The sequence below is a fragment of the Larimichthys crocea genome, chromosome XII (genome assembly GCF_000972845.2).
Source record: "Larimichthys crocea isolate SSNF chromosome XII, L_crocea_2.0, whole genome shotgun sequence".
Classification (NCBI taxonomy): domain Eukaryota; kingdom Metazoa; phylum Chordata; class Actinopteri; family Sciaenidae; genus Larimichthys; species Larimichthys crocea.
In genome coordinates this window covers 164,223-191,306 of record NC_040022.1, presented here as the reverse complement: position 1 = coordinate 191,306, position 27,084 = coordinate 164,223, and the positions used below count along the sequence as shown (strand labels likewise).

At 42.4% G+C, this 27,084-nt stretch overlaps 4 protein-coding genes across 8 annotated transcripts in view; 2 read left to right on the top strand and 2 right to left on the bottom strand.

Moving 5' to 3' along the window:
- LOC104917638 (trinucleotide repeat containing adaptor 6A) overlaps positions 1–10,847 on the top strand; it is a 56,295-nt gene extending 45,448 nt beyond the window's left edge. For 4 of the 5 annotated variants that reach the window (XM_027285478.1, XM_019258343.2, XM_027285476.1 and 1 more), the window contains 13 exons: positions 508–663; positions 957–1,076; positions 1,294–1,431; positions 1,749–1,835; positions 1,944–2,115; positions 2,246–2,383; positions 2,494–2,664; positions 2,759–2,899; positions 3,364–3,471; positions 3,567–3,797; positions 3,938–4,008; positions 4,216–4,355; positions 4,680–10,847. In XM_027285478.1, coding sequence (XP_027141279.1) covers positions 508–663; positions 957–1,076; positions 1,294–1,431; positions 1,749–1,835; positions 1,944–2,115; positions 2,246–2,383; positions 2,494–2,664; positions 2,759–2,899; positions 3,364–3,471; positions 3,567–3,797; positions 3,938–4,008; positions 4,216–4,355; positions 4,680–5,028 — 2,022 coding nt within the window. In that variant the 3' untranslated portion in view covers positions 5,029–10,847. The remainder of the gene's footprint in view (positions 1–507; positions 664–956; positions 1,077–1,293; positions 1,432–1,748; positions 1,836–1,943; positions 2,116–2,245; positions 2,384–2,493; positions 2,665–2,758; positions 2,900–3,363; positions 3,472–3,566; positions 3,798–3,937; positions 4,009–4,215; positions 4,356–4,679) is intronic. The other variant, XM_027285479.1, reaches the window with a different exon arrangement.
- A 678-nt stretch (positions 10,848–11,525) lies between these two features.
- Positions 11,526–14,794, bottom strand: ndufab1b (NADH:ubiquinone oxidoreductase subunit AB1b). The gene is made up of 5 exons (XM_010729142.3): positions 14,562–14,794; positions 12,527–12,646; positions 12,328–12,415; positions 11,932–12,045; positions 11,526–11,812 (listed from the first exon to the last, which is right to left on the bottom strand). Exons 1-4 carry the CDS (start codon positions 14,730–14,732, stop codon positions 11,954–11,956), a joined length of 471 nt encoding a protein of 156 aa, XP_010727444.1. The 5' UTR covers positions 14,733–14,794; the 3' UTR covers positions 11,526–11,812; positions 11,932–11,953.
- Positions 14,795–15,148: 354 nt separating this feature from the next.
- Positions 15,149–17,513, top strand: dctn5 (dynactin 5). The gene is made up of 6 exons (XM_010729141.3): positions 15,149–15,337; positions 15,501–15,569; positions 15,663–15,781; positions 15,948–16,059; positions 16,357–16,459; positions 16,548–17,513. The coding sequence occupies exons 1-6, from the start codon at positions 15,290–15,292 to the stop codon at positions 16,643–16,645; spliced, it is 549 nt and encodes a 182-aa protein (XP_010727443.1). The 5' UTR covers positions 15,149–15,289; the 3' UTR covers positions 16,646–17,513.
- Positions 17,514–18,440: 927 nt separating this feature from the next.
- Positions 18,441–26,572, bottom strand: hapstr1a (HUWE1 associated protein modifying stress responses a). Its single transcript, XM_010729140.3, has 5 exons — positions 26,133–26,572; positions 24,937–25,017; positions 24,368–24,435; positions 23,994–24,204; positions 18,441–22,144 (listed from the first exon to the last, which is right to left on the bottom strand). The coding sequence occupies exons 1-5, from the start codon at positions 26,326–26,328 to the stop codon at positions 21,828–21,830; spliced, it is 873 nt and encodes a 290-aa protein (XP_010727442.1). The 5' UTR covers positions 26,329–26,572; the 3' UTR covers positions 18,441–21,827.
- Between the last annotated feature and the right edge of the window lie 512 nt (positions 26,573–27,084).

Below are 27,084 nucleotides of genomic sequence, written 5' to 3'. Positions count from 1 at the left end.
TGTGCCTCAAACGCTCTCTCAGCCCTGTAGTGCCCCACAGTGGTTGTTCGTCCACACTGCATCTGATATGTTGACTGTCGTAATATTTCATTTGATTCTTGCCACAGAAGCCAATTAAATATGCACACACACATAAAAACGGGTGATTTGTAGTTCATAACCTTACACAGTTCTTTACAAAGCTTCTGTGAGCTTGTTTGGCTTTGCTGCTTTACCTTCTGCATTAAATGCTGCTCGTCTCTATATTTGTTTCTGTCCTCCTGACCTCCGTCCTCTGGTGCCACCTCATTTTTATGCCCACTTCTCTTCTTGTCCTTTTGCACTCTTTTCTACACGTTTACTCTCTCACTTTCTTATTCCCTCTCCTCCTCCATCTCTTCTCCAAAATTAACTCTTTTCCTTCTTTTTCTCCTTCCCTCTCTGCACTTTTCTGGCTGCTGATGTGCTTCCTGTCCCTCTGTGCTTGCCGTCCATCTGCTGTGCACCCGTACGGCCTTGCTTCTGCAGCTGTCTGTTTCCCCCTCTGCTTACGATAGCCGCACTTCTGATGAGCTCTCCTCCAATCAAAGCATGAGCTTTCCCCCTTCCAATTCTGCTCAGCCTATCCCCTGTCTCGACTCTGGGCCATCTCCTGCCCACTCTAGTCCTGGGGCCGCTCGGCAGGTGAGTGTGGAAGGACAGTGAGGATGTTGTCTTGAGCATCAGACGTATCCCAGCAATAAAGAAATATCTGTATATGCAAAAATATGTTGACGTTACATGGATGCTATTCTAGAGGATTACTGTTAAAGTCTTTTCCTAAATGTATCCAACATTTTATTTATAATTGTACCTGTGGTCACAAAGTCGCCAACAGGTTCATGATTACTTGTTTCTGATCTTTTCAAACAAACTAATTATTAAGTTTGTTGTTAGTTGTTTGACCCTTTGTGTGTTTTTGTGTCTTTCTTGCTCAGAATGTAAACCCCATGATGAGTGGCAGCAGCGTAGCACAGGGCCGAGGCGGCCCCCAGTCCCAGGTCCCTCCCCAACCCAACCTTCGTAACCAAGTGCCTCCACCCATCTTGCCCTCTCAGGTAAACACACACACAAAACATATATATTTTCAGGTCATTCAGGCATTGCATCTACTGCTTATGTTTTTACAAGTCTGCTATTGTCTCAGCAATGCTATGAACTGTGTGCATATTTAACGCAGAGCATTTTCAAGTCAATGATCAATTGTGACATGATTCATCGGAAAACCTGAGTGGCATTTTTATAAACTAAAACTGAAAACTTGTTTGTGTTCAGGTCCCTCCATCCCTGTTGAAGTACCCTGGAAGTAACGGAGGACTGAACCCTCTGTTTGGCCCTCAGCAGGTGGCTGTGCTCAACCAACTCTCCCAGCTCAACCAGTTGACACAACTCAACCAGTTCAGCCAGTTACAGGTAGAGTGATGGAAACATGCACACAGACATGGAGAAAAGGACATACTTCATATAGAGTGTAGATTTATATAATCAAGATCTTTGTCAATTGCAGCCATACGTATGGTTAAATATAATTCATTGAATACAGGAATAGAAAATATCTCAAACATGTGTAGTCAGTGCACCTTGTATGTTTCCCTGCAGTATTTTTCAGGCTGGATTGCACCTGTATATTTGAAATATACAGTACTATGTTGTAAACGTCTGTAAAGCTTAATCTCAAAGATACAAAAACATATAGACAACATGTATTTTTCTTTTTTGTTTGCCTGCAGCGTCTTCTCCTCGAGCAGCAGCGACAGCAGCAGCAGCAGAAGGCTCAGAGCCAGAGAGTCATGGCTGTGGGACGACAGACTGAACAGGTTAGTGTCTAAAACTCGAATCCGCAGCAGTTTTTATTTGATGAAACAGTAGAAGATCTGTGTTGCCTCATTGATTGGTGTCTCTAACTTCCCGTCTACTGTCTTCAGACACGTCCTATCGGTTCGTCTCCATCAATGATGCAGCCCCCACGGCACCTGGATCCCTCCCTGCTGAAACAGGCCCCACCCCTCAAACCGTACCTGGATAACTACTTGCCCCACAATACCCCGGAGATGCAGAAGGATGCTGCTGCTCTCGGATCCTTTAATTTCCCTTTAAGTACGTTGGCTGCTGTTAAATTTTAAGACGTAGATACTAGCCTGTAATGTATCTCAATATTTTATTTTGACTGTTTCTCTAATTCCCTCTCCCTCTGCTGTTTTATCTCTTCCTCCATCCCTCCCATCAGGCTTGAACTCTAACCTGAATGTACCCCTGGACATAGGTAGTAGTAGTGGTGGCGGAGCTGTGAGCTACAAAGAGCCGCCCCAGTCCAAACTGAAGAAACTTTGGGCTACTGACCCTCTGGAGCAGAACAGCAAAACTGGTAAAGAAGAGTTTGTGTTTTAGTACATCTGCGACTAACCACCAAATCAAATAGTTTGAGTCTGTGTGATTATGTCCTCATTTTTGTTTGTGTGTGTGTTCGTCCCACAGGTGCTATGTCGTCTGGGCTGCGTCTGGAGGACTCTCCCTTCTATGACTTCCTGTCTCCTGGCCCATCACCCCTGAGTCCTCCCGGCCAATCAATGGGCTCGGTGGCCGATGGCTGGCCGCCCCGTGCCAACTCCCCCCCGCCCCATGGAAACACTGTCACCTGGCCCCCAGGTACGCTTGCTTTCACATGCACAAAACAAACCAAACAAAATGTCTGCTTTGAAAACTGCTAATCAATCTGATGTCTGTGTCTTTGTGTGTGTAGAGTTCCGGCCCGGGGAGCCTTGGAAAGGTTACCCCAACATTGACCCTGAGACTGACCCTTATGTGACCCCCGGCAGTGTCATCAACAACCTCTCCATCAACACCGTCCGCGACACAGACCACCTCAGGGACAGGAACAACGGTAGGTGACGCACACGTAGTCAAATATAAACTGAGTTTTGATAACTTCCATTTTGTTTTTTGAGTGTTTATATTGTATTTATACAGACATGACTTCATATTAAACTCATTTTTAGTGGAAAAATTCAAATAATCAAGAAATGGGGTGTCAAAGGGGCCTCACTTGTTGTAATGACTCAGATTTACATAATTTTAATCAACACTTTCATCTGCTGCTGTAGATCTCATTATCAGGTTGTAGTTACAGATCATTAACACCATTTTTGGTCTTTCTGCATTCAGAAGCAAAAATCTGATTATAGATCTGAGTTTGTTCTTAACTATCAAGTTATTTATACTTTTTGTTGCTCAGTCATAATCCTGTTAGAGGTAAGACATTTGAAAGGATTCAGGTTAATGCGAGATTCAGCTGGGTGCTATTGATACACTGTCACAGACATTAACTTTTTTTTTTCTGTTTCCCAGGGCCATCCTCATCACTGAACACCACGATGCCTTCTAACAGTGCCTGGTCATCCATTCGTGCCTCCAGCCACAGCGGTTCCCTCACCAGTACAGCACAAAGCACTTCAGGTACGAGTTCCTCTTTAGCCTTCGCCTCCTCGCCAAGTTCAAATGTTGAATATCCAGAGTGACAGAGTTTACAGATCTCTCTTCTCTCCCTGCAGCCAGACCCAGTGAGTCAAAGTGGTCTCCCGGCGGCGGTTCTGTGTCCAACTCCTCCCTGGCCCATGAGCTGTGGAAGGTCCCCCTGCCTCCCAAAGCGCTGTCTGTGGCGGCCCCCTCCAGACCACCACCCGGCCTCACCAGCCAGAAGCCCAGCTCTGCCTCCTCCGGCTGGGACGGCTCTGCCCTGAGGCTGGGAGGGTGGGGCTCCACTGAGTCCAGATACACACCTGGTAAGAGCAGAGGGAGACGCACACATACTATACTACCTGTCGTAATGTTTGAATAACTGGGATTTGTTTAAGTTTTTGTCAATATTCTTAAAATGCTCATTATCTTCTTCTAACCGTGATTCCACTCTGCGTTTTGTCAGGTTCCAGTTGGGGTGACAGCAGCAGCTCAGGGAGAACCCAATGGCTCGTTCTGAAAAATCTCACACCTCAGGTACATGCACGTACATAAATATAACATTTAATCAAACATTTTTGTTTTTTATGGAGTTGTAAAGTGGAATTCTAAATACAAAATAGCTCCCCCCACTTACAAACTTGATTTTTAGCGTTAGATTTGTTAAATGTGAAACTAAGAAACAAAATCAATCATTAACAGTTGCTTAAGTGTCCCTGTTAATCCCCCGTGTGTGTGTCACAGATTGACGGCTCTACCCTGAGGACTTTGTGCATGCAGCACGGCCCTCTGATCACATTCCACCTCAACCTGCCGCACGGTAACGCCGTGGTATGCTACAGCTCCAAGGATGAGGCCGCCAAGGCCCAGAAGAGCCTGCACATGTAAGGACAATAGACACAGACACTCTACGTTTACCTTTTCTGTATTAAGGCAGTCATCCTGTATTTGGTCAGTCACTGCTACAGAACCCTACAATGATTCGGTGTAATGTCTGATTTGTTAAATAAGTGTTTCCACCACCGAACATTGGATCATCCAAAAATAAAGTTGGATTAAACACAGAGTTACTCAGTTTCTTGAGAGTGTGTGTGTGTGTGTGTGTGTGTGTGTGTGTGTGTGTGTATATAAATGTTTTGATCGTGGCTGTTTGTTTTTTGGAGCAGCCCTCACTCATGCTGTGTGTCTCACCTGTCGTCCCTCTACAGGTGTGTTTTGGGGAACACTACTATTCTAGCTGAGTTTGCCAGCGAGGAGGAAATCAACCGTTTCTTTGCACAAGGGCAGTCATTGGCCACTCCCTCCTCTGGCTGGCAGACCATTGGCTCTTCTCAGAGCAGAATGGATCAGTCTCACCCCTTTCCCAGCCGCGCTCCTGAACCCAACCAATGGAACAGCAGCGATCTCCACAGCTCCTCTCTCTGGGGCGGGCCCAACTATTCCAGTAGCCTGTGGGGGAGCCCCAGTGGCACCGAGGCGGGGAGGATCAGCAGCCCTTCTCCAATCAGCTCCTTCCTCCCGGTGGATCACCTGACAGGGGGAGGGGACTCCATGTGAACTGCCGCCTGCCAATCAAACAGGCTGGAGGAAGGGTCAGTAGAGAATTATCAATAATCAGCAGAAGAAAATGAGAAAAAAAAAAAAGTAGTTATAAACGCAATGGCACTAGTTGGACTCTTTCTCACTTACAAGATATTCAACAAAAAACGGGGTCACCCCTGTGGAAAACAAGTTACGTTTCTCTCTCTGCACATATATGTCCACTTTGTTTTAGCCCAAAAACATATCAGTCGGAATACTTGAATCATGCAGGCCAATTCTATAATGTGAACGGATGGATATTTGCTTCCAGGTAGTGCTCTTTCAGACCGAAAAAAGCTTCAATCGAGCTCATTATTATATATATATTTTTTGTTTCATTCGTCATGTTTATTTGAATTCCAATTCTTTTCATTTTTAACGTTTTCTTTTTGTTCTTTTTTTTTTTCTTTTTTTTTTGCATTTATTTGCTGACAATGTTGGAGTATGAGCTTTTTTAACTTTGCACTGAATGTGGTTTTTTCTCAGTATATATAATCTGCAATATAGAGGGAGCAGCCAGTTTTTCCAGTGTAGCTGTTTACTCATTGAGGTCCTTACCGTATGTGTGTATGCGTGTGCACGCGCACGTGTGTGTACGTGTGGAAGTACTTTGTGTGTGTGATTGTGTGTGCGAATGAGTATGTGTGCGCTCCTCTCTGCCTTGGCACGCCTACCTTACTGCGTTGTCGTGGAGTTCAAGATCAACAGATAGTTAAAAGAAGAATAAAAAGCTGACTTAGGAGGATTATCTGGTGATAGTTAAAAGTGACATTAAAAAAAGTATTGCACCAATTTTGTTTTAAAACTAAAGAACGTTGAGCTCTGCAGTGCAAAGGACTGTAGCCGCAGCTGGGACTAGCAAGCCCCGCCCACCCTAATGTAGAGGGGGTGGGGCCTATCTAGCAAGCCCCTCCCACTAGCCCCCTAGTGGGCAGGTAGGGGGGAACAGCACTTTCAGAATAGGCTTTCAATGTTTTGGAGGTGCCACACTGCAACCTCTTGTTTACAAGACTTAGGAGGCGGAACGTGTGTTCATTCTTCATTTTAAAGAGAAGATGGAATAAAAATAAAATAAAAAAAATACTCAAAAAAAAATTAAAAAATGATTTTAAAAAAACTCTAAAAAATGCATAAAACGAATAGAAAAACAACAAAAAATGTAAACTCTTATTGAGGATGAAGACGATGCTTTGTAACTCTGGGAATTCGGATCAGTGTTTTTGGCCATGGCGTTGGTTATTTGAACTATTCCTCTTTGTCTGCTAAATAACCAGCAATGGTTCTCAGGAAATCAAGCCAGTTTTCCCCCCCTATTGTAGGTGAATTTAAAAAGAAAAAAAAAACTACTACTCCTTGTAGGAAAGGAAAATCCAACTTCTAGCACTGAAAACTATGTATAGGTCTGTAAGTTTTTTTTTTTATTTTTTTTGTTTTTTTTTTTTCCTCTGCCAAATAACTGCTTTAAGCTGGAGAAGCTCAACACACTGCTTTCAATATGCTGTCTTTTGATGGAGGGGAAGGCGGGGGGGATCCTAACGTGGAGAGGTGGAGGAACGGGCTGTAGAATAAAAGAGAATAAATCCCACTGCTCCTCTCTCTCCTCTTCTCCTCCTCCTCTTCCTCCTCCAGTCCTCCACTCCACTGATGTTAAAAAACAAAACAAATCAAAAGTGGGGAGTGTTTATCGTGTGAGTGTGTGACTGTCAGTGGAAAAATGTTCTGTCTTGTCAGACTTATAAACCAAGAGAAAGGCGAATCTGTATCTATGCATACTGTAGCCTCTCACATGGCCTACAGAGAGGCGTTTTTTTTTCTTTTGTTTTTTTTTCTTCCTGTGTCTCAAAAATGTTTTAAATGTTTCATTAAGTACAACAAAAATGCGAAATATTTACTTGCTTTCTTTTTTTTAAAATCACTCTCATTGCCACAAATGGTGTTTTGACAAAAAAAAAGAAAAAAGGAAAGAAGATAAACTTTAAAAATCTTTTTTTTTTTTTTGTTCTTGGTTGAAGATAACCTATTTTAACAGTGCAAAAGTCGTCCACATTTCATTGCCTTGATCCTAATTGTGTCCGAAGATGCAACAACAAGTCAAGTGGCTTCTACCTGTTTACAAATAGAATATGATTGTATTGTTGTACTGTTTATTTCTTTTTTCCTTCGGGAGGGGGAGGGGGGTACTTATCTGAAGTTCCTGACTTGATGAATCGTGTGTGTGTGTTTGTGAGTGAGTGTGTGTGTACCGGCAGATGTGAGTTCTACCGCTGGAGTGGGATCGTGGGTGGGTTGTGTGTGAGAACGGCGTGAATGTAAATCCACCAGTGGTGTTTGTAGACAAAATACACGTGTGAATAACAAGATTCATCTACCTACCAGTGATTGTTTAGTTACTATGATGCACAATATCCGGGGAAAAACAAAAAAAAGCTTCAGAGTGTGTGCGTGTGTTTGAATGAGAGAAGTCAGCATTAGCGAAGCCATGGACCTTAATTTTTTTTCTTCATTGTGTAATTATTCTGTTAGTGTTAAGCCTGTTATGTGTGTTTGCGTGTGTGTGTTTTCCCCCTCCGATTATAGGTTATTTCAGAAGTACTCGAAACGTTGGCTTTAGTTGTGTTTTTAAGTTTAGCCGTGAATATTTAACAACTTCAAAGCATACGTAGTGAGACAGAACCTTGAGTATTAGCCAGACTTGACAGTGGTGTGTGCCAGTATTGAACTGCTCTCTACCAAATAATTCAAAAAGATTTAGTTTACTTAATTCCAGATCTCTTTGCTTAAACTATATATCTCTTATTTGTGTTTTTTTTGTCTTGTTTAACAAAATTTATTGTTATCAAGTGGAACATCTGAACCATGTTTTGTCATTTGTTTTCGAGTTAACTTAATTTGACAAATTGAACTGAGGAGCCTTGGATTTTGCACTTGGGTGGATTAGATTAAAGGCCGAGCGAGCGGAGAGCAAAGCCGAGATGATAGACTGGTCGGACAGACAGCTGGCCACGGCGGCGTAGATTAGATTTTCAGCTCTGTCTGAGTGGAGGAGGTGCGTCTGTGAGCGTGTTGTCACAGGGTAAAAAGTGTGTGTGTGTGTCTACATGTTCTCAACTGAAATGGAAGCTGCGTGTGTGTGTTTGTGTGTGTGCTGTGGCTAGAGGAGATGGTGCTTTGTTGGTCCCGGTGAGGTAGCGAGAGAAGAGGAGGTTTCTCCAGGTTTACCTCTCTCTGCTCACCGGGCCGGCCGGTGGCGAGCTGAGCCAGAATGTAGCTGAAAACGGTTTAAAAAGTATAAAACTCAACGGCCGGAGCCTCGGTCTGCCTTCTCTGGCCTCATTTGGAGACACACAAAAAATTTAAACCAAGCAACCACTGCTCACTGTTTTTTCTTATCTGAATAAAGTATTCACTGTTCTGACCGCGCCTGGTTGTCGTGGTGACTGTTGGTAGCTGTTGCCGTGAGGGACGCTCGTGTCTGTAGCTTGACTGAAAACGAGATGAGGCTTTCTTGTCGGCCCGTAGTGACTCAGGCAAAAGGGGATGTGACTTGTTGATCGGCTGGTTCTTCCTGGCTTTTCAGGGACACGGGGTTACACTTGCCTCTTTTGCTGGCTTATCCAGGATCAGCTCTCCTCCCTCTCCCAACTCCCTAAGCTTAACTACAGGAAAGGGTACCGCAAAACTGACAGGAGGCAAGTGAACTCTAAATAGTCTAGAATCTCTTTCCACTCTTGTTGAAATTATCTGATTTTTGTCGATGCTTCCCCTCCTCTGCGCTTTTGACGTCGGAGCAGTTTTGTCCCTCCTCAGTATCCTTACCTTAACCATTAGTGGGGCAAAAGCTGACCCCTGATCAGCGGCTCAGGAGGGGAGCATCGCTCTGCTGTTAGAGAAGGGACAAGCAACGTCTGTAAAACGCCTCTCATTGATGTTGATGTTACTGTTTTTGGTTTCCAGCTTAAATCTCGCTCCGTTTCTGTCTCGTCCAATCTACTGTGTGTGTGTGTGTGTGTGCAAGTGTGTATGCGTAAACACATTATCATGCCAAATTGAGGAGGGAGGGTGAGAGGGAAGGAAAGGGACTGATTAAAAATTTTTCTTTTTTTTTTGGTCGTTGTTGTGTATGTGTAATTTAAAAAGCTGGACAATGTTAAATGCTTGAAGAAAAAATGTCATTTGCAAAAGGATGATGTGAGGAAAAAAAAAACCCTTTTTCAGTAAGTGAAAACCACCACGAGCAATGTACAATCCCCAGGGCTGCCAAGCAGCTTCCCAACAGGGCCAGACAAGGGGAGGGGAGGGAAGAAGGAAGCAAGGAAGGAAGGAAAAGGGGGGAGGGTAGGAGAGGAGGGAAGCTGGCTGGTGATACTCTACTACTTTTTAATGTTTAATAAAAAAAAAAAATGTGACTTTGTTTTTCTCTTGACTTAACTATCCTGTGAGCAAATGCTATATTATATCATAACACACACCCAACGGCTCCTAACGTCGATCAAAAAGCGCTAAGGCTATTTTTTTGACACATAAAAACAACAAAAAAAATATATTTAAAAAAAAAAATTAAAAAAAACAAAAGAAGAACAAAACACAAAAACTGTGAGAATCTGCTGTCTTTTTTGTCCTTTTACATTTAGTATGAATACACACAAACAAAAACCCTGAAAAGCTTTAGTCTAACCAGCACAAAGATGTTGGGGGCGGGTGGGGCGGGGGAGAGGGTTGTTGTGGGTGGGTGGGGTGGTTTACAGTACAAGATGTGGGGAGGGTGTGGGTGTCGCTCAGAGAGACTATGCAGTGGAGTGTTGAACCCAGGCTTCCATGTCCACCTTGGGTTTTTTGCTTTCTTTGAATAAATAAATGGAAAAAAAAAATAATCCCAAAAACTTTTTAAAAATACAGCTGAGTTGGGATTCCCAATAATATTCCTCAAACATGTTGTGCCATCGTTGAATCGTACTACTACTAATAATAATAATAATGATGATGATGAAAACTGAAAAAACCTTTATTACCTAGCAACCGTCGGGCCAGTTGTAGCAGGAGAGGAGGACAGGTTAAGATTTGCAAAGTCCATTTCTTTATTTTCACAGCTTGTCTCCTCCTCGATATGCCGAGGAGAGCGAGGCCGGTGAAACTGCAAATTTTACACAACTACAATGTTTTTTATAGAGATTCTATCAATCCACAGTGTGTAGTTGGATCACCTGTAAACCTATTATGCACATTGCTTTGGGAGACTGTTGAAACTATATATATAATACATATATATGAGAATATAAACGTACAGTGTCTATAATCAAAGAGAGGAAGTCTTCCTCTCTTACAAACAAAAACAGGAAGTACCTTTTTATTTTCAAACGTCTTCCTCGGGTCATCAAAGGATTTTATCTTAAACTTTGGGGGGAAACTGCACTTTTTGAAGGACAATCTTTATTTGTATGGGTATAAAAATTGACAAAAACGAAGTCGCCTGATATTACAAGGTATAGAAAACCAACTCCAGTGTGCTCTAATAATGAATGTCTCCTCTGATGCTGTCTATTTGTTTTTTTGGTTTCATTTAATCTTTTTATTCTCCTTCCTTTGTTGCTTGGTTTGTTCTTGTTTTTTTTTCCTCTTATTTTTCTGGATTTTAGTGCTCTTAAGAGAAATCTGTACTAAGGTGTAGAGTAGTAGGTAGTAGGTCTTCTGTTGGCTGTACTCGTATACTGATTACTGTTTGTAACCCTCTGGCTCCTGCAGCCGTCATACAAAGCTGTAAAACTTGGGTACAACCCTCAATAAAAGACTAACAATGACTGGTCGCCTCCTGGGGTCTTTATTTCTCCTAGTTTAACCTTTCATGTCTCAGCTTGAATTCATACATTTGTATATTTTAAATGGTGCCTCATGGAAAGTCTAGAAAAGAGGTTTTTGGTTGTATTAAAGCTACACACACACTTTAAACTGCAAATCACTCAAACTGTGAGCTTTGAATTGGTCATGTGTTATCTTAGGTTTTTCATAAATGTTTAAAATCTCACTTGCTTTCAGGTGTCCTGCATTACATTAGCCGTGTAAAAGTAGAAGTTGTGTTGACTAATGAAGTGGCCAGTTGGTGTGTTTCGTGGACTCGCTGTTTCAGATTTTTTTTATTGTAATTTTGCACACTTTTTTTACAGTGTACTGTACAGTATGAACGCGCATTGTGTTCTGCATCCTAATTAACTAAGGGAGTACTGTACAATACGTGTAAAAAGGTGTATAAAAGTGTATGGTTAGCGGTTTTACGGCCTTAAAACATGTATAATTGTAAAACTTACTTCGGATTTCGTTTATTGCAGGTTATTTTTAGAATGTATCCCCCGCGATAAATGAGGGACCACTGTATATAGACTTGTCATAATGTTATGGCTTTAAGTAGCTTTGTTTAATATGTTATGACATTTGTGTCTGTACCTTTTTGTGATGATGTAACAAACTGAATCACAGCTCTGTATCGATACAATTTGTGTCTTTATTGATCGATTTATGAGAAATTATACATCTGAACCACAGGGTGGAGCTGTAAGTGAGAAAAACCAAAACTGTGATATAAGCTTGTTTAATATTTGTCTTTATCTTCAAGCTCCCAAAGCACATGTTCATTTAAATACAGTCAAAACACAAGACACGGCAGCCAACAATGCCGTACTGGACAAAAGAGCTGACGGGAGGAAGTGGGAAATGGTTTGGCGCCCATCTGCTTCACGAGTACTTCCTGTGGGGTCACTGGGGTCAACCTCTGTGGAAGAAATGAAACATATAGATGATTACACAGGAACACAAACAGAACATGTAACATATGCAAGGAAGAGTGATGAGGCAGAAAAAGGTAAGAAAACAAGGTCGACAGAGACGTACCTCTAGTGAGCTATAGAACAGATTATTCATAAACGTCCTTCTTGTCTGCGATATATTGTACAATCTCCTCAGGACTCATCAACTTCTCTGCTTCTGCGTCAGGGATCTCAAAGCCTGCAGAAGAAACACACAGAGTACAACATCCTGTGAACACCACCTCGTGTTTTCTGTTAAAAGCTGCACTTAAATGCACCACAAAGACCGTCACCATCCATTTACCCGGTCCTGTGATCGATAAAAAACAAAACAGTGGCAAATCCTGACACTTGCTGAAGCTGAAACCAGAGAATTATTTTGGTTTTTGTTTAAAAATGGTTGAAACCATTCGTCATTAATCTTCTGTCAATCAATTCATCTCTGCAGCTCTATTTTTTCTGAAAAACGCATCGTCCTCACCAAACTCATCCTCCATGGCCATAATGATCTCCACCTGGTCCAAGCTGTCCAGACCCAGGTCTTTCATGAAGTGGGATGATGTCTGCAGCTGTGGAGCAGAGAGTAACACGGGATATGATTATGAACCATTGTTATTTGATGACATCATCACCTGTAACAACGCATCCATCTTTCCTAGCTAGTCGGCGCTCGCTCTCACCTTCTCAGGGTTGATCTTGTCGTACAGCTTGAGCACGTACATGACGCGGTCTTTGATGGTCTCTAGGGTGAGGGGGGGCAGATCTCCATACTGTCTGCACAACACGCCCACTGAGGGGATCTGCGGAGGAGGAACAGAAGAAGAAGAGAGGGTCAGGGACAAGGATGATGAGGTGGACAGACATCATGGAAATGCAGAGAGGGTGAAGAGGCGGAGATCATTCGGAGAGAGACAACGGCTTATGGACTGAAGCTGGTTATGCTCACTTCACATTTGTAGGTCAAAATATTATAAACACAAACTTTTAAAACAGGCTGGAGCTGAGGAGTCTGGAAGAGGACGACCTCAAGCACACAAGGATTAAAACTTTTATTCCTGCGTTAATCTCCACCACTTTAGACTACTCTACACTCTTTTCTGGAGACAACAGTAGAAAGGTTTCATGTTGCACGAAGAAGCGGAGCTGAACACATTACTGCAGAACTTACTTTATTAGTGCCTAGTGCATAATACAAAACCAACATAAAAACTCTACTTATACTCTTTAAAGCACTTTAATGGCTTGATTCTTTAGTATGTTTCTAACCTGCTCAATGACCTCTCAGATTATCAGATGATTAAACCGAAGATCCAGATCCACATTCAAAAACAAACTGAAAACATCTTCATGATCTAAAGCTTATTATGTGGGTTTTTAGTGTTAGACGTGGAGTTCATTGCTCTGTCTGGGAAGGGTTGGATGGGAAATGGCAGAAAAAGAGAGAGGAGTTTGGAGTTTTTACATTTCCTGTTGATCGCAACTTTCACAGCATCTATATTCACTTGTTTAAGTCTTGTGTGAGGAGTTGTTCATGAGAAGTGTCAGCTTTGCTAAACCCTCTATGGAGTCTAGGGGGCAGTCCAGGACAGAGCTCTTGACCACGTTTTAAACAGTCTGTCCTGCACACTGTATTTAATTCATTAATCATAAATAAGAAAATAAATACTTTAAGTCCATATCAGTGTAGTGAAACTAAATTATTCAATAGCTGTCACTACAGTCCATTAAATTAAACTGTTGCCTTACTTCTAAATATGTAGGTTAATACATGACTTTAATTAGTAACTTATTCAATGATATGTGATGGCATGTTAATGTTAATAGGGTGACCAGGGGCGCTGTATAGGGGGGAAAAGTTAGGACACTTCCAAGGGCCCACGACTGACAGGGCCCCCCCGAAAATAGGTAAACACCAATATAAAATGATTAAACCATCATCATTCTGTATATATATTTTAAATATATAATGAAATTCATTATCTCTTTGTTTTTACATGTTTTGGGCAGTAAAGGTTAAATAAAAATGTTACTTAGCACATTTTTATGGTGGCTTTTAATCTTGTATCAAATAGTGAACTGCACTGCAGACTTGCATGCATGTACAAGTCACCAGCAGTAAATATTGTGCTAGTACGAGTATTGTACTACAAGTTGCAAGCCTTTAATTAGAGTTGTGTAAAGCTTTTGATGGGATAGTTAGGTCCTAGAGATGTGGGGACAATAACTGCACACGGGCCCAATTTGATTTTTTTGTCATGGGGCCCATAATTCCTGGCTGCGCCCCTGAGGGTGATGTAAGGTTATAAGTTTTCCTGTGTTATGAAACTTACACCATCATACATAATACCAAATACTCAGACAGTACTGCTGACAGTCTGTGTTGCTGTTGCCTGTGTTAGATGTGATCATGCATGTGGCTCCAGATTACACGTGAGAGAGAAACAACAACATAAATGTCAGTCAATGAACTTAAAGGCTAGTTAGCTGTCCAGCTAACAAGCAAAACATGGCCGTTGTGCGTTAAAATAATGAGATTTTATAAAGTTTGTCGGGTTTCCAGCAGGATATGACAGCAGCAGATTTTTCCTCAGGGTGATATAAACAGCTCATGAACTTTTAGCGGGCTGTGTCAGCCTGGCGGGTTTGAAAGACGTCGGTAGGTCACAGCAGCGAGACGCTAGGCCACGACGCGTCAATGTTACAGGGGAGACTCACCCGGCTCTGCCCGAGCCACCGCGTCCTCCGGCTGTCTGCGGCGAAGGAGAGAGGCCGGTGGACGGTCGCTAACGGGGCGGCAGCGGCTCTGACTGCCAGGTGACCCGAGGAGAGCCTCAGCGAGGGCCGGGCGAGCGAGCGGACGCACTGCTGCAGGACACGAGCCGCCATGACGGGGAGAAGTGAGAGGCTGCGTGCGGAGCGAAGAAGAAGCGAGGTCAAGGGCTCCGCCGTGCGCATGCGCACAAGACGTTTTATCTTTTATTTTGCGTATTTTATTTTATTATTATTTTTTTTTACAATATTAGTTACTAAACAGACATTTAAAGCAAATACATATAAATAATTACTTTAATAAAAAGTAAAATAAAAAAGAGGTTAAACTCCAGGGAAGAGCAATCGATCACATAATCATATCAGGGATTAACCGTTTAAATAATACATGCAATGCATTTAACCTGAAAGAGAAAAATAATCTAACACGTACACATTAATATCTCGTGTGCAAAACAACACAAATACAACAAATGTAAGGAGTGTGTCGTTTGTTTGGTTTGACGGAATCAAATCGATGATTTGGAGCTCGACTCTTTTCGTCTGGAGATCCATTCATCGGTGTCGGCAGAAGAAGAGCTGACAGCAGAGCGGCGAGCAACAACACACAGATGCGTTAGTTATTGTGACTAAATTAACCGCACTGTCTTGAGTATTTTACCAGATTCGCAGCCATGGAGTTGTCTGAAATACTTTACAACAAAGCGGAGTACATCGAGACGGTAACGTGTTTGTTTTTAAGCCGTTTGTTAGCCGGCTAAAGCTAAATGTGGCTAACTGGAGCTGGGCGTTGGACAGCAGAAATAATTTGTTTTTACTCGGTTTAGATGGAGACGGAAACACGATTCAATACGATTATTAACCATGTCTGTCCTTTGATTTCAGGCTTCTGGTAACAAAGTGAGCAGGCAGTCAGTGCTGTGTGGGAGTCAGAACATCGTCCTCAATGGGAAAGTAAGGGAAACAACAACAACACCCAGCTTTGTTGATATCAGAGTACCATGTATGTGTGTTTGGCATTGATGTGTGTGTGTGTGTGTGTTCCAGACTATAGTCATGAATGACTGCATCATCAGAGGGGACCTGGCTAATGTCAGGGTGGGCAGACACTGTGTGGTGAAGAGCCGGAGCGTCATTCGACCACCTTTCAAAAAGTTCAGCAAAGGGTAAAACATCTTTTTTTTATTATTTTTAAATTATTATTATTATAGCACACATTCAAGCTGGAGCTGGCATGAAATATATTGATCATCTGGATGTGAATATTGCAGATTATTTGCTCTGTAAGTGATTTATTTTGTGCCCTCATCGTCTCTTCCTGTTATTTTCTAGAGTGGCGTTCTTCCCGCTGCACATCGGAGACCACGTCTTCATCGAGGAGGACTGTGTGGTCAACGCAGCGCAGATTGGTTCCTATGTCCACATCGGCAAGAACTGTGTCATAGTGAGTGTGATGAACACACACACACACACACACACTGCAAAGCTCTGTCCCAGTGAGAGGACATAAACAGAGGTACTGTCTCCTCTCGCCTGTGGTGAAGCAGTCACATGGTTGTCATGATCAGATGAACTGATGCAGCAGTAAACTGCTTCGAGCACAGACACAGACCTGATGTTAGTGCAGCTGCCACTGCAGGAACAGATCACATTTAATTGTCGTGCTCGATTCCACAGATTAAAAATGGTGATATAAACATAGAGGCCTGTGATCACATACAATGTCATGTTCTGTGTACAGGGTCGTCGCTGTGTGCTGAAGGACTGCTGCAAGATCCTAGACAACACCGTGCTCCCTCCTGAGACTGTGGTGCCGCCTTTTACCGTCTTTTCTGGATGCCCAGGTCAGCTGCACCGCACAAACACACCACGCCACTTTCAACTCTGTCATGTCTTTACCTGTGTTTGTCTTTGTCCTGCTCTGTCTCTCAGGTTTATTTTCCGGAGAGCTCCCAGAGTGCACGCAGGACCTGATGATTGATGTAACCAAGAGCTACTACCAGAAGTTCCTGCCCCTCAGCCAGATCTGAGTACGAAACCTTCAGCAGGATCCACGCTCCAGTTCCAGGTCGGGGTCTCTCATTAGCCTGAAATGGACTTGATCTCCTTTTATCCATCTGCCCATTCTATCCATAGAGGCTGCGAGCTTCTCTGCCCAAGGAAAAACATTTGGTCCTATTAAGATCCCTGATATGATTCTGATTTTTGAGCATTAGAAAAGCACACAACAAATAGTATCAGTTTAACTGCAATTTTGTACGTTTGCAGCTCCAAATTATAGTGGAAATCTTTTAAATCTATGAGTACTAAAAGACACGCTCATGTTTACCATCCAAACTAGTCTGAGATGCCTTCAAAGAGCACTGATTAAAAACCTTCAATCCGCAGGCCCTCAGTTTAGATTTTCTAATGAAGTATGTTCACATAGCTTCTCAGTGTGCTGTGAAGAAAACTTAAGGACCTCTGTTGCGGCTGGCTTCGCCCTCTGACAGCAGCTGTAGGTGAAGATAAGGAGGTGGAGGTGTTTGAAGAATGCTTGAAAAATACCACCCACGGACCAAAACAATAGCAACGACAGGAGGATCTTGGCTAGGATTCATGTCCACGGTTCATTCAGGCAGCAGAGCACTCATATCAGCAGTTTGTGATACTCTGTTGTTTTAGTCTCTGTCGTTTTATTTTTGATGTTGAAGAACGCGTTTGTTTGTTTGCTTGTTTGCTTCCTCCTTCGCTGGCTTTTGTTATTTTGCCATGAAACTTATTTAATACTGTGGATTTTTATTTCATTATGTTTCACATGATCAGCTACAATATTGGCAGCACGGTGTCATTTTCTGTAAGCATAAAATAAACAAAGCCAACATCTAAAATATTGCAGCAAATAAATATTCAAATCCGCCTCTTGTGAGCTCAGCTCTATCTTGTGCTCTACAACACAATTTACAATTATACTGTATGTTTATATTGCAGATATGAAAACTGAGCTGTTTTCTTCGTTTAAAGGTACCCATGGAGTATTTTTTTTAACGAGTCAGTCCCTGCTTGGATCCTTTAAGATCGTATAAAAACTACAACAGACTCAGAACATCAGCTTTCATCAGAATGTGCTCATAGTTAGAGATTGACATTGGAAATGCTACACTACACTGAACAGGAAAACACGAACATAGCAGTCTTCTTACGTTTCATCATCATCAACACTTATCGTGGACGAAGGGAGTTTGTTTTTTCCTAATGCTGTCCTCTGGCACCACCTAGTGGCTTAAAGCAGAACATCACTCTTAAGAGAAATGTTGATCTTCCTCTAATCATGTCATTTGAGCCTCAAATAACTCAATGTGCGTCACTAAAAACTCAAAGATGTGAAAAAATAAATACAAAACCTGACCTGCAGTGACAGCCAATAAGATCACTGACATAAAAGGCCTGACTGACTACTATACACGTCAGTCATGTGACTGGTTTGACTCGTATGCATCGTCTCTTGTGAAATGTAGACTTTTTGGACACCCTCAACAAAATACTAAAAATCAAATACACTTTATATTTAATAATCAGTGTTCAGTTTACCTGCTTAATGCTCATCATTTGTACGGCTGCAAAAGTCTACAGGGGGAGCTGTCGCGTTCACAAAATATGTATATGTGCAAATACACAGAGGAGTTACAAGAAAACCTAAACTGTGATTGTTTGTGGGAAACATAGCTTCATTTCCTTCATTTCATACTTCATTTCCACAAGTTAAAGAGCTGCGAGTTAACAGAATAAACTCCTGTGTACGAGATCTGAGTAAAATATATTTTTTAAAAACAAATAAAACAAAACTCCATTTTCTGTTTTTTAATGAAACATAGTCCATCCAATTGCAACTCAATGGTTTTATTTCTTTTACAATGTGAACCACATATATCATACCAACAATTAAATGTTAAGTATATAGATTAGCCATTTATTACTTTTTAAACAAATAAGTATCAAGAAACAGCTGATAATAGTGTTGGCTCCAGAGACACGTGGCATGAGTCAGCCTTTTGAAACAATGTGGATGAAGGCCGGTGACTGGCTCAGGGGAAGAAAAGAAAAAACACAAAGTGCCCCACCGCCCCTCCCTCTAATATAACCAGGCTAATCAATAGGAGGTCAACACTGCAGGTCAAACAGTAGGGTTGGGAAGATAGCACAATCCTGCTCATAGGCAACTCCTTTGGGGGAAAGAAAATATCAGGTGATGGTCTGAGTTTTAATTTTTTCTGTCAGCAGACACTTTTCATCTCTCCTTTAACTGAGGTTACAACTATTCACTTGTAACTGAACGCACCGTTTTGGTTTCAGCCATGAATGCTCCCAATGCCAACGTTGAGTGTTTTACACGAAACAAGTGAGTAAAGTGTCTGGAGAAAGAAAAACAACTACAATGTTCTACATGCATTCTCCTGGTTTAATGAAGAGCGTGTGGACAGGCTGTCACTCCATCTCCAATCCTCCGTCAGCTCTGAACACCACATCACATCATGAGCACTCCCAGAGTATAAAACTGTGCGACTTTAAGGGCGAAGTTCAAATTCAAGAATCATGGATCCTTCCTGTGTTACATAATTTATCAGACCTGTGATAGCTGACGCTTATCAGAACTTACGAGTCATGGTTTGCTTTTTTTAAATGTATTTTTAAACCAAGACCGACGTGGCCTCACCATGAATTACTGCTGTTGGCCAGTCTTCAAAGTAATCAGAGACTCTCTGTAGGTAAATCAAATTGCACTTTCCTAATATGAGGTTTACATTTTCAGTCTAATTCAGTGGTTTCAAGAACTACTTAATCAATGCAGAATCATTCATTTTGACAGAATCAACAAATCTTGGTTCTTTTCTTTCACCGACAAGCCAGTAATCGAGTATGAATATAGAAAGCCAACCTATAAACGCGAAAAAAAAAAAAAAAAAAAATGAAATCTGTGACCAAAATGTAACAGAAGTTAAAAACTGGCATGCTTTATACAACAAAAGAAACTCCTCACTCCAGGTCAGAATGGTGAAGGGGAGTGAAGTCAACAAAAAAAAAAAAAAAAAAGTGGAAAAGGAGGAGGAAACATTGACATCCCACAAGTCAGCCACAGCGGGTATCACAGGTACAAGTTGAGGGGTTTACGCCCCGGACAACTCACGACTTACTGTATCACTACTACAGCACTGGAGATATTTATAACTGGTTTAATAACTAGACAACTCAAATTTTTTAATCATTTGTTAGCTTCCTATGCTAAATGAAAGCATATTCCAACAATTGAGTTTTATTATGCCCACAAACAAGCTTAGCTTTAACTCTGATAATCTTTCATGAAGACCCCTAAAATAAGCCAAAGATCAGTACAGTACCAGTTCACATTACTTTAGAAACTGCTAAATATACCCAAATTTCTGACTCCTGTGACATCAGTGTCTCCTACTCGATTCCCTTACAGAAGGATGGAAGGCAACGACCATTTCAAGAATGAAACAAGCCCAGAGTTGCATCATCCTGTACCACGTTTAAAAAAAAAAATAATTCAAACCCATCTACGTCTTATTAATGCACACACCCCTTATACAAAAAGCAGACGGTGTCCCAACACCCGATCCGACGCTCCAGCCAAATTATCCGCTGCCTTGTGCACACTGGCTGGCATGTTTTCGTGGGTCTGTTGAGCAACGCTGCCTTCGTAAGAACATTTCTGCGATTTATGCTTTCCTTACAGCACCGATTATCTTCCGATAAGTTAAATCATTTTGTCAGACAGGGAAGGACTCTGAGTCTCAAGCAGTAATGCTCCACAACTTGATCAAAACACTCTTGAAGAGTTGTTGGAACCAGAGGTGTGCGTGAGAGCTCCATTTCTAGCCAAGTGTTAACGTTTTTCCTTTCTTTCTTTCTTTCTTTCTTTCTTTTAAATCCAAGCACCAACCGGTAAATTAATGTGTGGACTGACCACAAGCGGGCCCGTTTGGGATTGGACAAGGCTACAACTGGGATACAATGGAAGAGCCGATTTGTTTGCATGAGTTAGAGGTGAAAGCTAAGTGCAAAAGTTGCATCCTTATTGCAACTCATCAGAATAATCACAAGATCACATAAAACAGCAGCTGCTTTTGTAATAATAAGACTAGGGTAAAGGGGGAGAGGGCGCCGCAGTCAGCAAACGGGCTGTCTGAGAAGCTGTATACACACACACACAAAAAAAAAAGTTTTCCTTTCCTTTATCCTCAACAACAAAAATACAAACAAGGTGGTGAAAGAACGCAAAATTATCTTGGCGATCACTGCTGCAAACAGTGGCAACAAACCTAGAATTTTAACACTGGTGGTTGAAGACTTAAAAACAAAAAAGGGCGACTGGCTGAACTAAATCGAGCCACTGTTGGAAACAGAGTAGTTAGCAGAGGAAAAGATCTAAATGTCCAAACATCAATGGCCTGCAATTGGTAGTTACATGCCGTCAATCTAGCAGCGGCAGGATGATGCCACAGATGTGCTCCTACTGGGCGATTTACCACCACTGACAGGCGACGACAACCGAGAGCTGCGATGATGAAGTAACAGAAAGAACAGGAGGGTTGTTGTTGACGCAGAGGTGAGTCTGACAGACTTGGGTCCAACATTTGGCGAGCAACTTGATTCACTGAGTGAGACGATTTTTGATCATGGCCCTCACTTCCTTATTAAGGTGGTGGGTGAGGATGGGCGAGGTTAAGGGAAGGAAGGGCACAAACGTGTCAAGGATCAAGTGGCTTTTACTTGTCGAGCAGCACAGTGCATTTTCACCCCCTTTTTGAGAACTGTCTGCGTCCCGGGATGAGTTGGTGAGCTTCCTTCGTTGTCTCCTTTCCAGGGCAGCGATGTCCAAGGAGTGCGTGATGTCGTCCGGACCTCCCAGTCGCCCGCACACACACTCTTCAAGTGTTCTGATTGCAGATCGGTGATTTGTAGTAATAGTGTAGGGGAAAGGAGACAAGGAATAGGATTCATTCAATATCTGGATAGGCCGAACGGAGACTTTCAGTCCCTGTTTTCATTTTCAGCCCGGGTTCTTTTGCACAGCGAGGCATCCGAATGTCTGTCTGTCCATCTGCGCATCTGTCCCACATAAGCCCATCCATCCCCCTCTCCTAGCCTTGGCTTTGAAGGCTTCCTCCTCCTCCCCCCACCCCCCTCTCACACACATAGGCAGGCAGCAGATCAGATCATCCTGTTGCGTTTGTGTGTAGGGGAGTCTGTGATGACGTCACTACACTGGGTGGAGTTTCGTTTCCTGGTTCCTCCCCCTCCGGCAGAGGCGGAGCCTGTAGAGTCCAGATGCAGTGCCATCTCCTCTGAGATGAAAGTGTTCAGGTCGACGTCTTGGAGACCGTTACGCCTGCTGCGGCACACCGGGCCCGAGCCGGAAGATCCACCTCCGCCGGCGCCGCCTCCATTGCTGCTGCTCCCACTCATGTGTGTGGGAGACCCCGGAGCACCGGAGCGCACACTGATACTTGCCATGGCTCCACTCAGACCTGTGGAAGGAGGAGAGAGTGACAAGAGAGAAAGAAAAGACACGCAACATGTTATGATCAAATGCCAGTGTGGACCAACAGTGAATTACAAACTAGCATGAATGCATTAATCCAATACTCATCATATTTGTATGGCTCCAGATGGCATCTGTCTGCTCACACAAGAACATAAAGATTGTTTGTGCATGTTCACTGATAGTATATCTGCATTGGCAGTGCTTAAACATGTCAGTGATCAAAGCTTGTACGACTTAATTCCAAGACCTGAAACAAATGTCACCTTCTTCTCTCTGATATATAGCCAGTTAGGGGCTATTAAACCATGCTGCCAGGTGAAACCTTCCCTTGTGATGGTGAAGGACACAGCAAGTAAACAGCTCTTTAACAGACTTCATTTGTCACTCGCCCCGCCTGTTGTTTCAGTGTCTGTTTCATTGCATTTTGGATTTCAAGTTCAAGTTCATCACATAATAATATCATGAATATGTTTCTGTAGGCTCTGAGAATGTGTTCAATAACTGTTGGGAAGGACTGAGAAGAGAACAAGGTTTAAGCTCCGTCAGAATTACATTGTTAGGATGTTTGCCATCTTGAACACACTTCATCATCACTTAATGCCAAAGCTTGGGCGGAACATAATGACTCCCACGGTGATAAAAACAAACAAACATGGCTGCAGTAAGATTTCTGTTGGCTACAGGGTGTGTGACAGGTTTAACTTCAAACCACAATGTGGTAGACCAATCAAGAAACCATTTCTATGCTCCAACCATAGGGACCGAAATGCTCTTTAAATGGTCAAGCACGGTATATACTTAGGTTTTCTCGTTTTAAATCCAGCAGACAAAAGATTTTCACACAGGTCTTCATCGCAGTGGTGAGGTTATAAAAATACAAGCCAACTTTGTGCTTAAAAGCTGGTTAAAATCATGAAAAATCTGTGAATTTGAGAGAGTCATGGTCGCAGTTAACGGAAATGTGAAATATGATTTGACTGTGTAATTCTAAATAATATTTTGGTCCCCAACACACACAAACACCGGCGGTGAAATGCAAAAGATATCTGATCAGCGAAACCTCCTGACACAGACTGAACTTGTGTGTCTGTAAACCTAAACCACCAAATGCCTAACATCATCCTCCCTGACCTCAGCTACAACCCAAAATGGCCCCGTTGAAAACGTGGGGACGTTCAGATAAAGTTCTGAATATTCAATTGCGCTGACAGCACAACAGAAATACCAACATAGTGTAATATAACTTCAATAAAAATAGAAATATACACACACCCCTTTATATTAAAACAAAAACAGAATTATTAGATAACTACCACACACACACCAGGGGCTAACAAAGTGAGGCCTCTTTCACCATTGGCTAATACTTACACACCCGTGAAAAACATACTCTTATCTCTGAGCTACATGTAGCAGAGTACGACGGCTGAAGGACAAGCATGCTGTGTCTCTCTCACACAGTAATTTAGTGACTAGGCTACGACATAATACAGGTGACAACCTGTATATCAGTCAATAATCCAGATGATACTTTTTAATTCATATAACAACTCTTAAGCACACTGTCAAACCTTCAATCTATTAAATTTGTGGAATCAGTAGATCACACCTACACTCTGAACAATGTGTGAGCTTGCCCACACACACACACACACACACACACACAATAACAGAAAGATGCAACGTCAGTGGTCTTCTATGCTGACCTTAAAGACGAGCAGTACAGCTGATTTTCTATCCAACAACCTGCTGCCACAAGTTTCTGATTACATGGCTAGAATGACCACCGGTTTGTCAAGTTGTGAGCCATGCATGCACTTAAGTATCCTCACCGTGCAGTGCTATGGCCTCCCTGAAGGGCTGGAGGTCTGCTTCCACAGATGAGCCAGTCTCGGCTGGTGAATTAGCCCGACTTGGGGCCACCATGGCCAGCCGGGGGTTGGCCCTGCTACTCCTGTGTGGTGGTGCTTTCCCGCAGAGAAAGCTGATAAGATCCTCCCTACGGATGGTTCTCCGACGCTTTTTAACCCAGGCCAACATGTCCTGCAAGCCAATGAAAGATCCATCAGTCAGTCATGGTTTAATTTAATTAACATGCACTGAAGCGTTTTTATTCCCCTTGCAAAACCCCTGTTGTCTGAACGTAATGTAGTCTGTAAGCACTTGGTTCTTAAATGTAGGGAAAAAAAAGAGGGACAAGACTTACCTTATTACGCCGTTGGTGGCCTATCTGGATGCCCCTATCAAAGCTTCTCTGATGGGCCTCCACACTCTCTGCAATGGTGGAAAACATCATTAAAAAAATAATCATTTATTATCATGTATTCAAAAGCCAAGCAAATAGGAACAGTAATCCACATGACTGGCAGCTTTTAAACCAGGAGGCAAGTCACTTCCAGAAGGTGTCAACTACTCACCATCTGTAGCAAGAGTCAAGTCTAGTACAAGCTCATTGTTGCTACAACAAACCACCTCAGTGTCACTGGTGAGTTCTTGTTATAAACAACTGCCTTTTTTTTTTTAACCCCACAATGAACTGACGTACAAAAACCTACAAGCCCTGCGACAGACTGATCAATACGGAGCTGATAAGAACAGATGTTTACCACTTGTTGTACGAGGCTGTCAATAGAAAAACATGTCCACATGTACAATGATGGCCAACTAGAGCCCATATCGATGGAACGAAGAACAAAAACAACTGCAGGTGGAGTAGTTGGCAGATCGATAAATAACGCTCAAAAAAAGCACAAGGATGGAGAGGTGGTTGGATACCTTTGTAGAGATTGGTAACTGCTGTAGCAGAGTTCTGAAATGGCACCCACAATGACAGCCCCTGCTGATGGCATACTCTATCTGTAGAGGGAAATATGTTTGTTTTACAGACACACACACACACAGATGAAATAGGTTCAGGATTTAAAAACCAAAAGCACTCTTGATCAATGTTGACCAACAAAACATCTGAGCATGTTCATTCGCCATTTTGTCTTGCATGAACAGGGTTTGGCATAAAAATAAACTGTCAGCAAGCGCTAGATGGCCAGCTTGGCAGCAGCTTGTAAAGCAAGAAGAAGAAAAAAAAAAAAAAAAAAAAAAAAAAGCACCGACACACCAACTTAACTGCCCTCTCAGCAGTAAAGTTCCTAAGCCGTGTCAAACATACATGCCGAACATGGGTAGAGCTCACAGGTCGAGCTGTGTCAAACCGGGCGGGGATATGTTGTGTCTGAGGACACCACGGCCACAGCAGATTGTAGACAAACCAATATTTCCATAGCGAACCAATACTATCCTCGCCATTTTGTGATTATAACGCTGGGCTGCCCGTTGCTAAACAAACTGCTCACTCAGCAGCAAACCGGACGTTTGGACGCAAAAAAAAAAAAGTGTACACTCGGTGTTGCTGCTAACTTTTACATCTTTGCAGCACGAATTCAACAGCTTTAAAAAAAAAATCGCCGTCCCGGTATTAACAGTGTGGTTACAGTGACAGTATGCAAGAGACTGTCATCTGGGAATGTCGCGTAGCTACGATTGTTGTTACCATCGCCATTTTGTAACTAGCCTGGCTAACGTTACGTTAGCTGCCCGCCGCTGCTGTCTTAACTTGGTGTCAACAAGCTGGCTCGTTGACAAATAAAAATCAACTTGTGCCACTTTAAACGTGTCCGTCTCAAACAGCCGCGGTTGTTTAACAATCGAAACAGGTGTGTGTGATCACGTTCGAGTTCGTAACTATTTTTTTGTCACTCGCTAACGCAGGCTAGCTAAATTTAGCATTGCAAAATCAGCTGTAAACGTTACCGAGTACTGGCCAGCGGGCTAGTTAGCCACCGACTGACGTTAGTTCACAGTAACGCTCCGGTGAAGTAGCCGGGCTGCTGCCAAACTAAAAGCCAGAGGCGTTGCTGACAATGTAGGCAAAGTGTCGTTAGGCGAACAAGCGGACAGAAAGCGCTGGTTTGGACCTTTGTATAACTGTGCCACGGCGGTGGCGGAGTTCTGGAAGAGATGCCACAGTTTATCCTGGTCGTTGTCGGCCTCCTCCTCGCTCGGCTCCCTCTGCTCCGCTTCGGCCAAACACTGCCGCTCCCATTTTGAGAACCAGTGCTCGGGTCCGTGTTCCTGTATCTCCGAGTCTCCGTCTTCCTTCTTCTCCTCCATTTAATGCACCAAAACTCGATGAAAATGCGCTTTTAATGTGTTAAAAGATCGCTACCTGGACACCGTATGGAGAATTATGTGAACAAAATCATGAATAGTGGCGGTGTTTCACTATTTCGTACTAAAATATAACGTCGTCGCTCCCTTTCACCACCATCTGTGAAGATAAGCTTAGCTAACTATTTTTCCTAGTTGCCGACGTCGGGATATATACAACGCAGACTACCCTGTTATGCGCTTCATCCCGCCCCGTACAGTAGATGTCAACGATAATTGGCGACATGAACACTGCAGGGTGGGCTTTAGGTACTTTCTCAGAATGTGATTGGCTCTCTGACACTTCCGTCACGGCATTGACACAAAAGAACTTCAGTGAAAATTCCCCATTACTGAAGCTTGCAAGAGAGAGCAAATTTAGACATGAAAATGACTGTTAATATAATATAATATAATATAATATAATATAAATCATAATATAATATAATATAATATAATATAATATAATTATTTATTTTATTAAATATGAATTTAATTGTATAGTTTTTTAATCTATTTGTAGATGAGGTGATCAATAAAGTATATCTATCTATCTATCTATCTATCTATCTATCTATCTATCTATCTATCTATCTATCTATCTATCTATCTATCTTCTCAAATATAATACAATATATGTAATATAATATATATTAATTTTATTAATTATATTTTATTGTATAGTTTTTTATCTCTATTTGTAGAGAGGTGATCAATAAT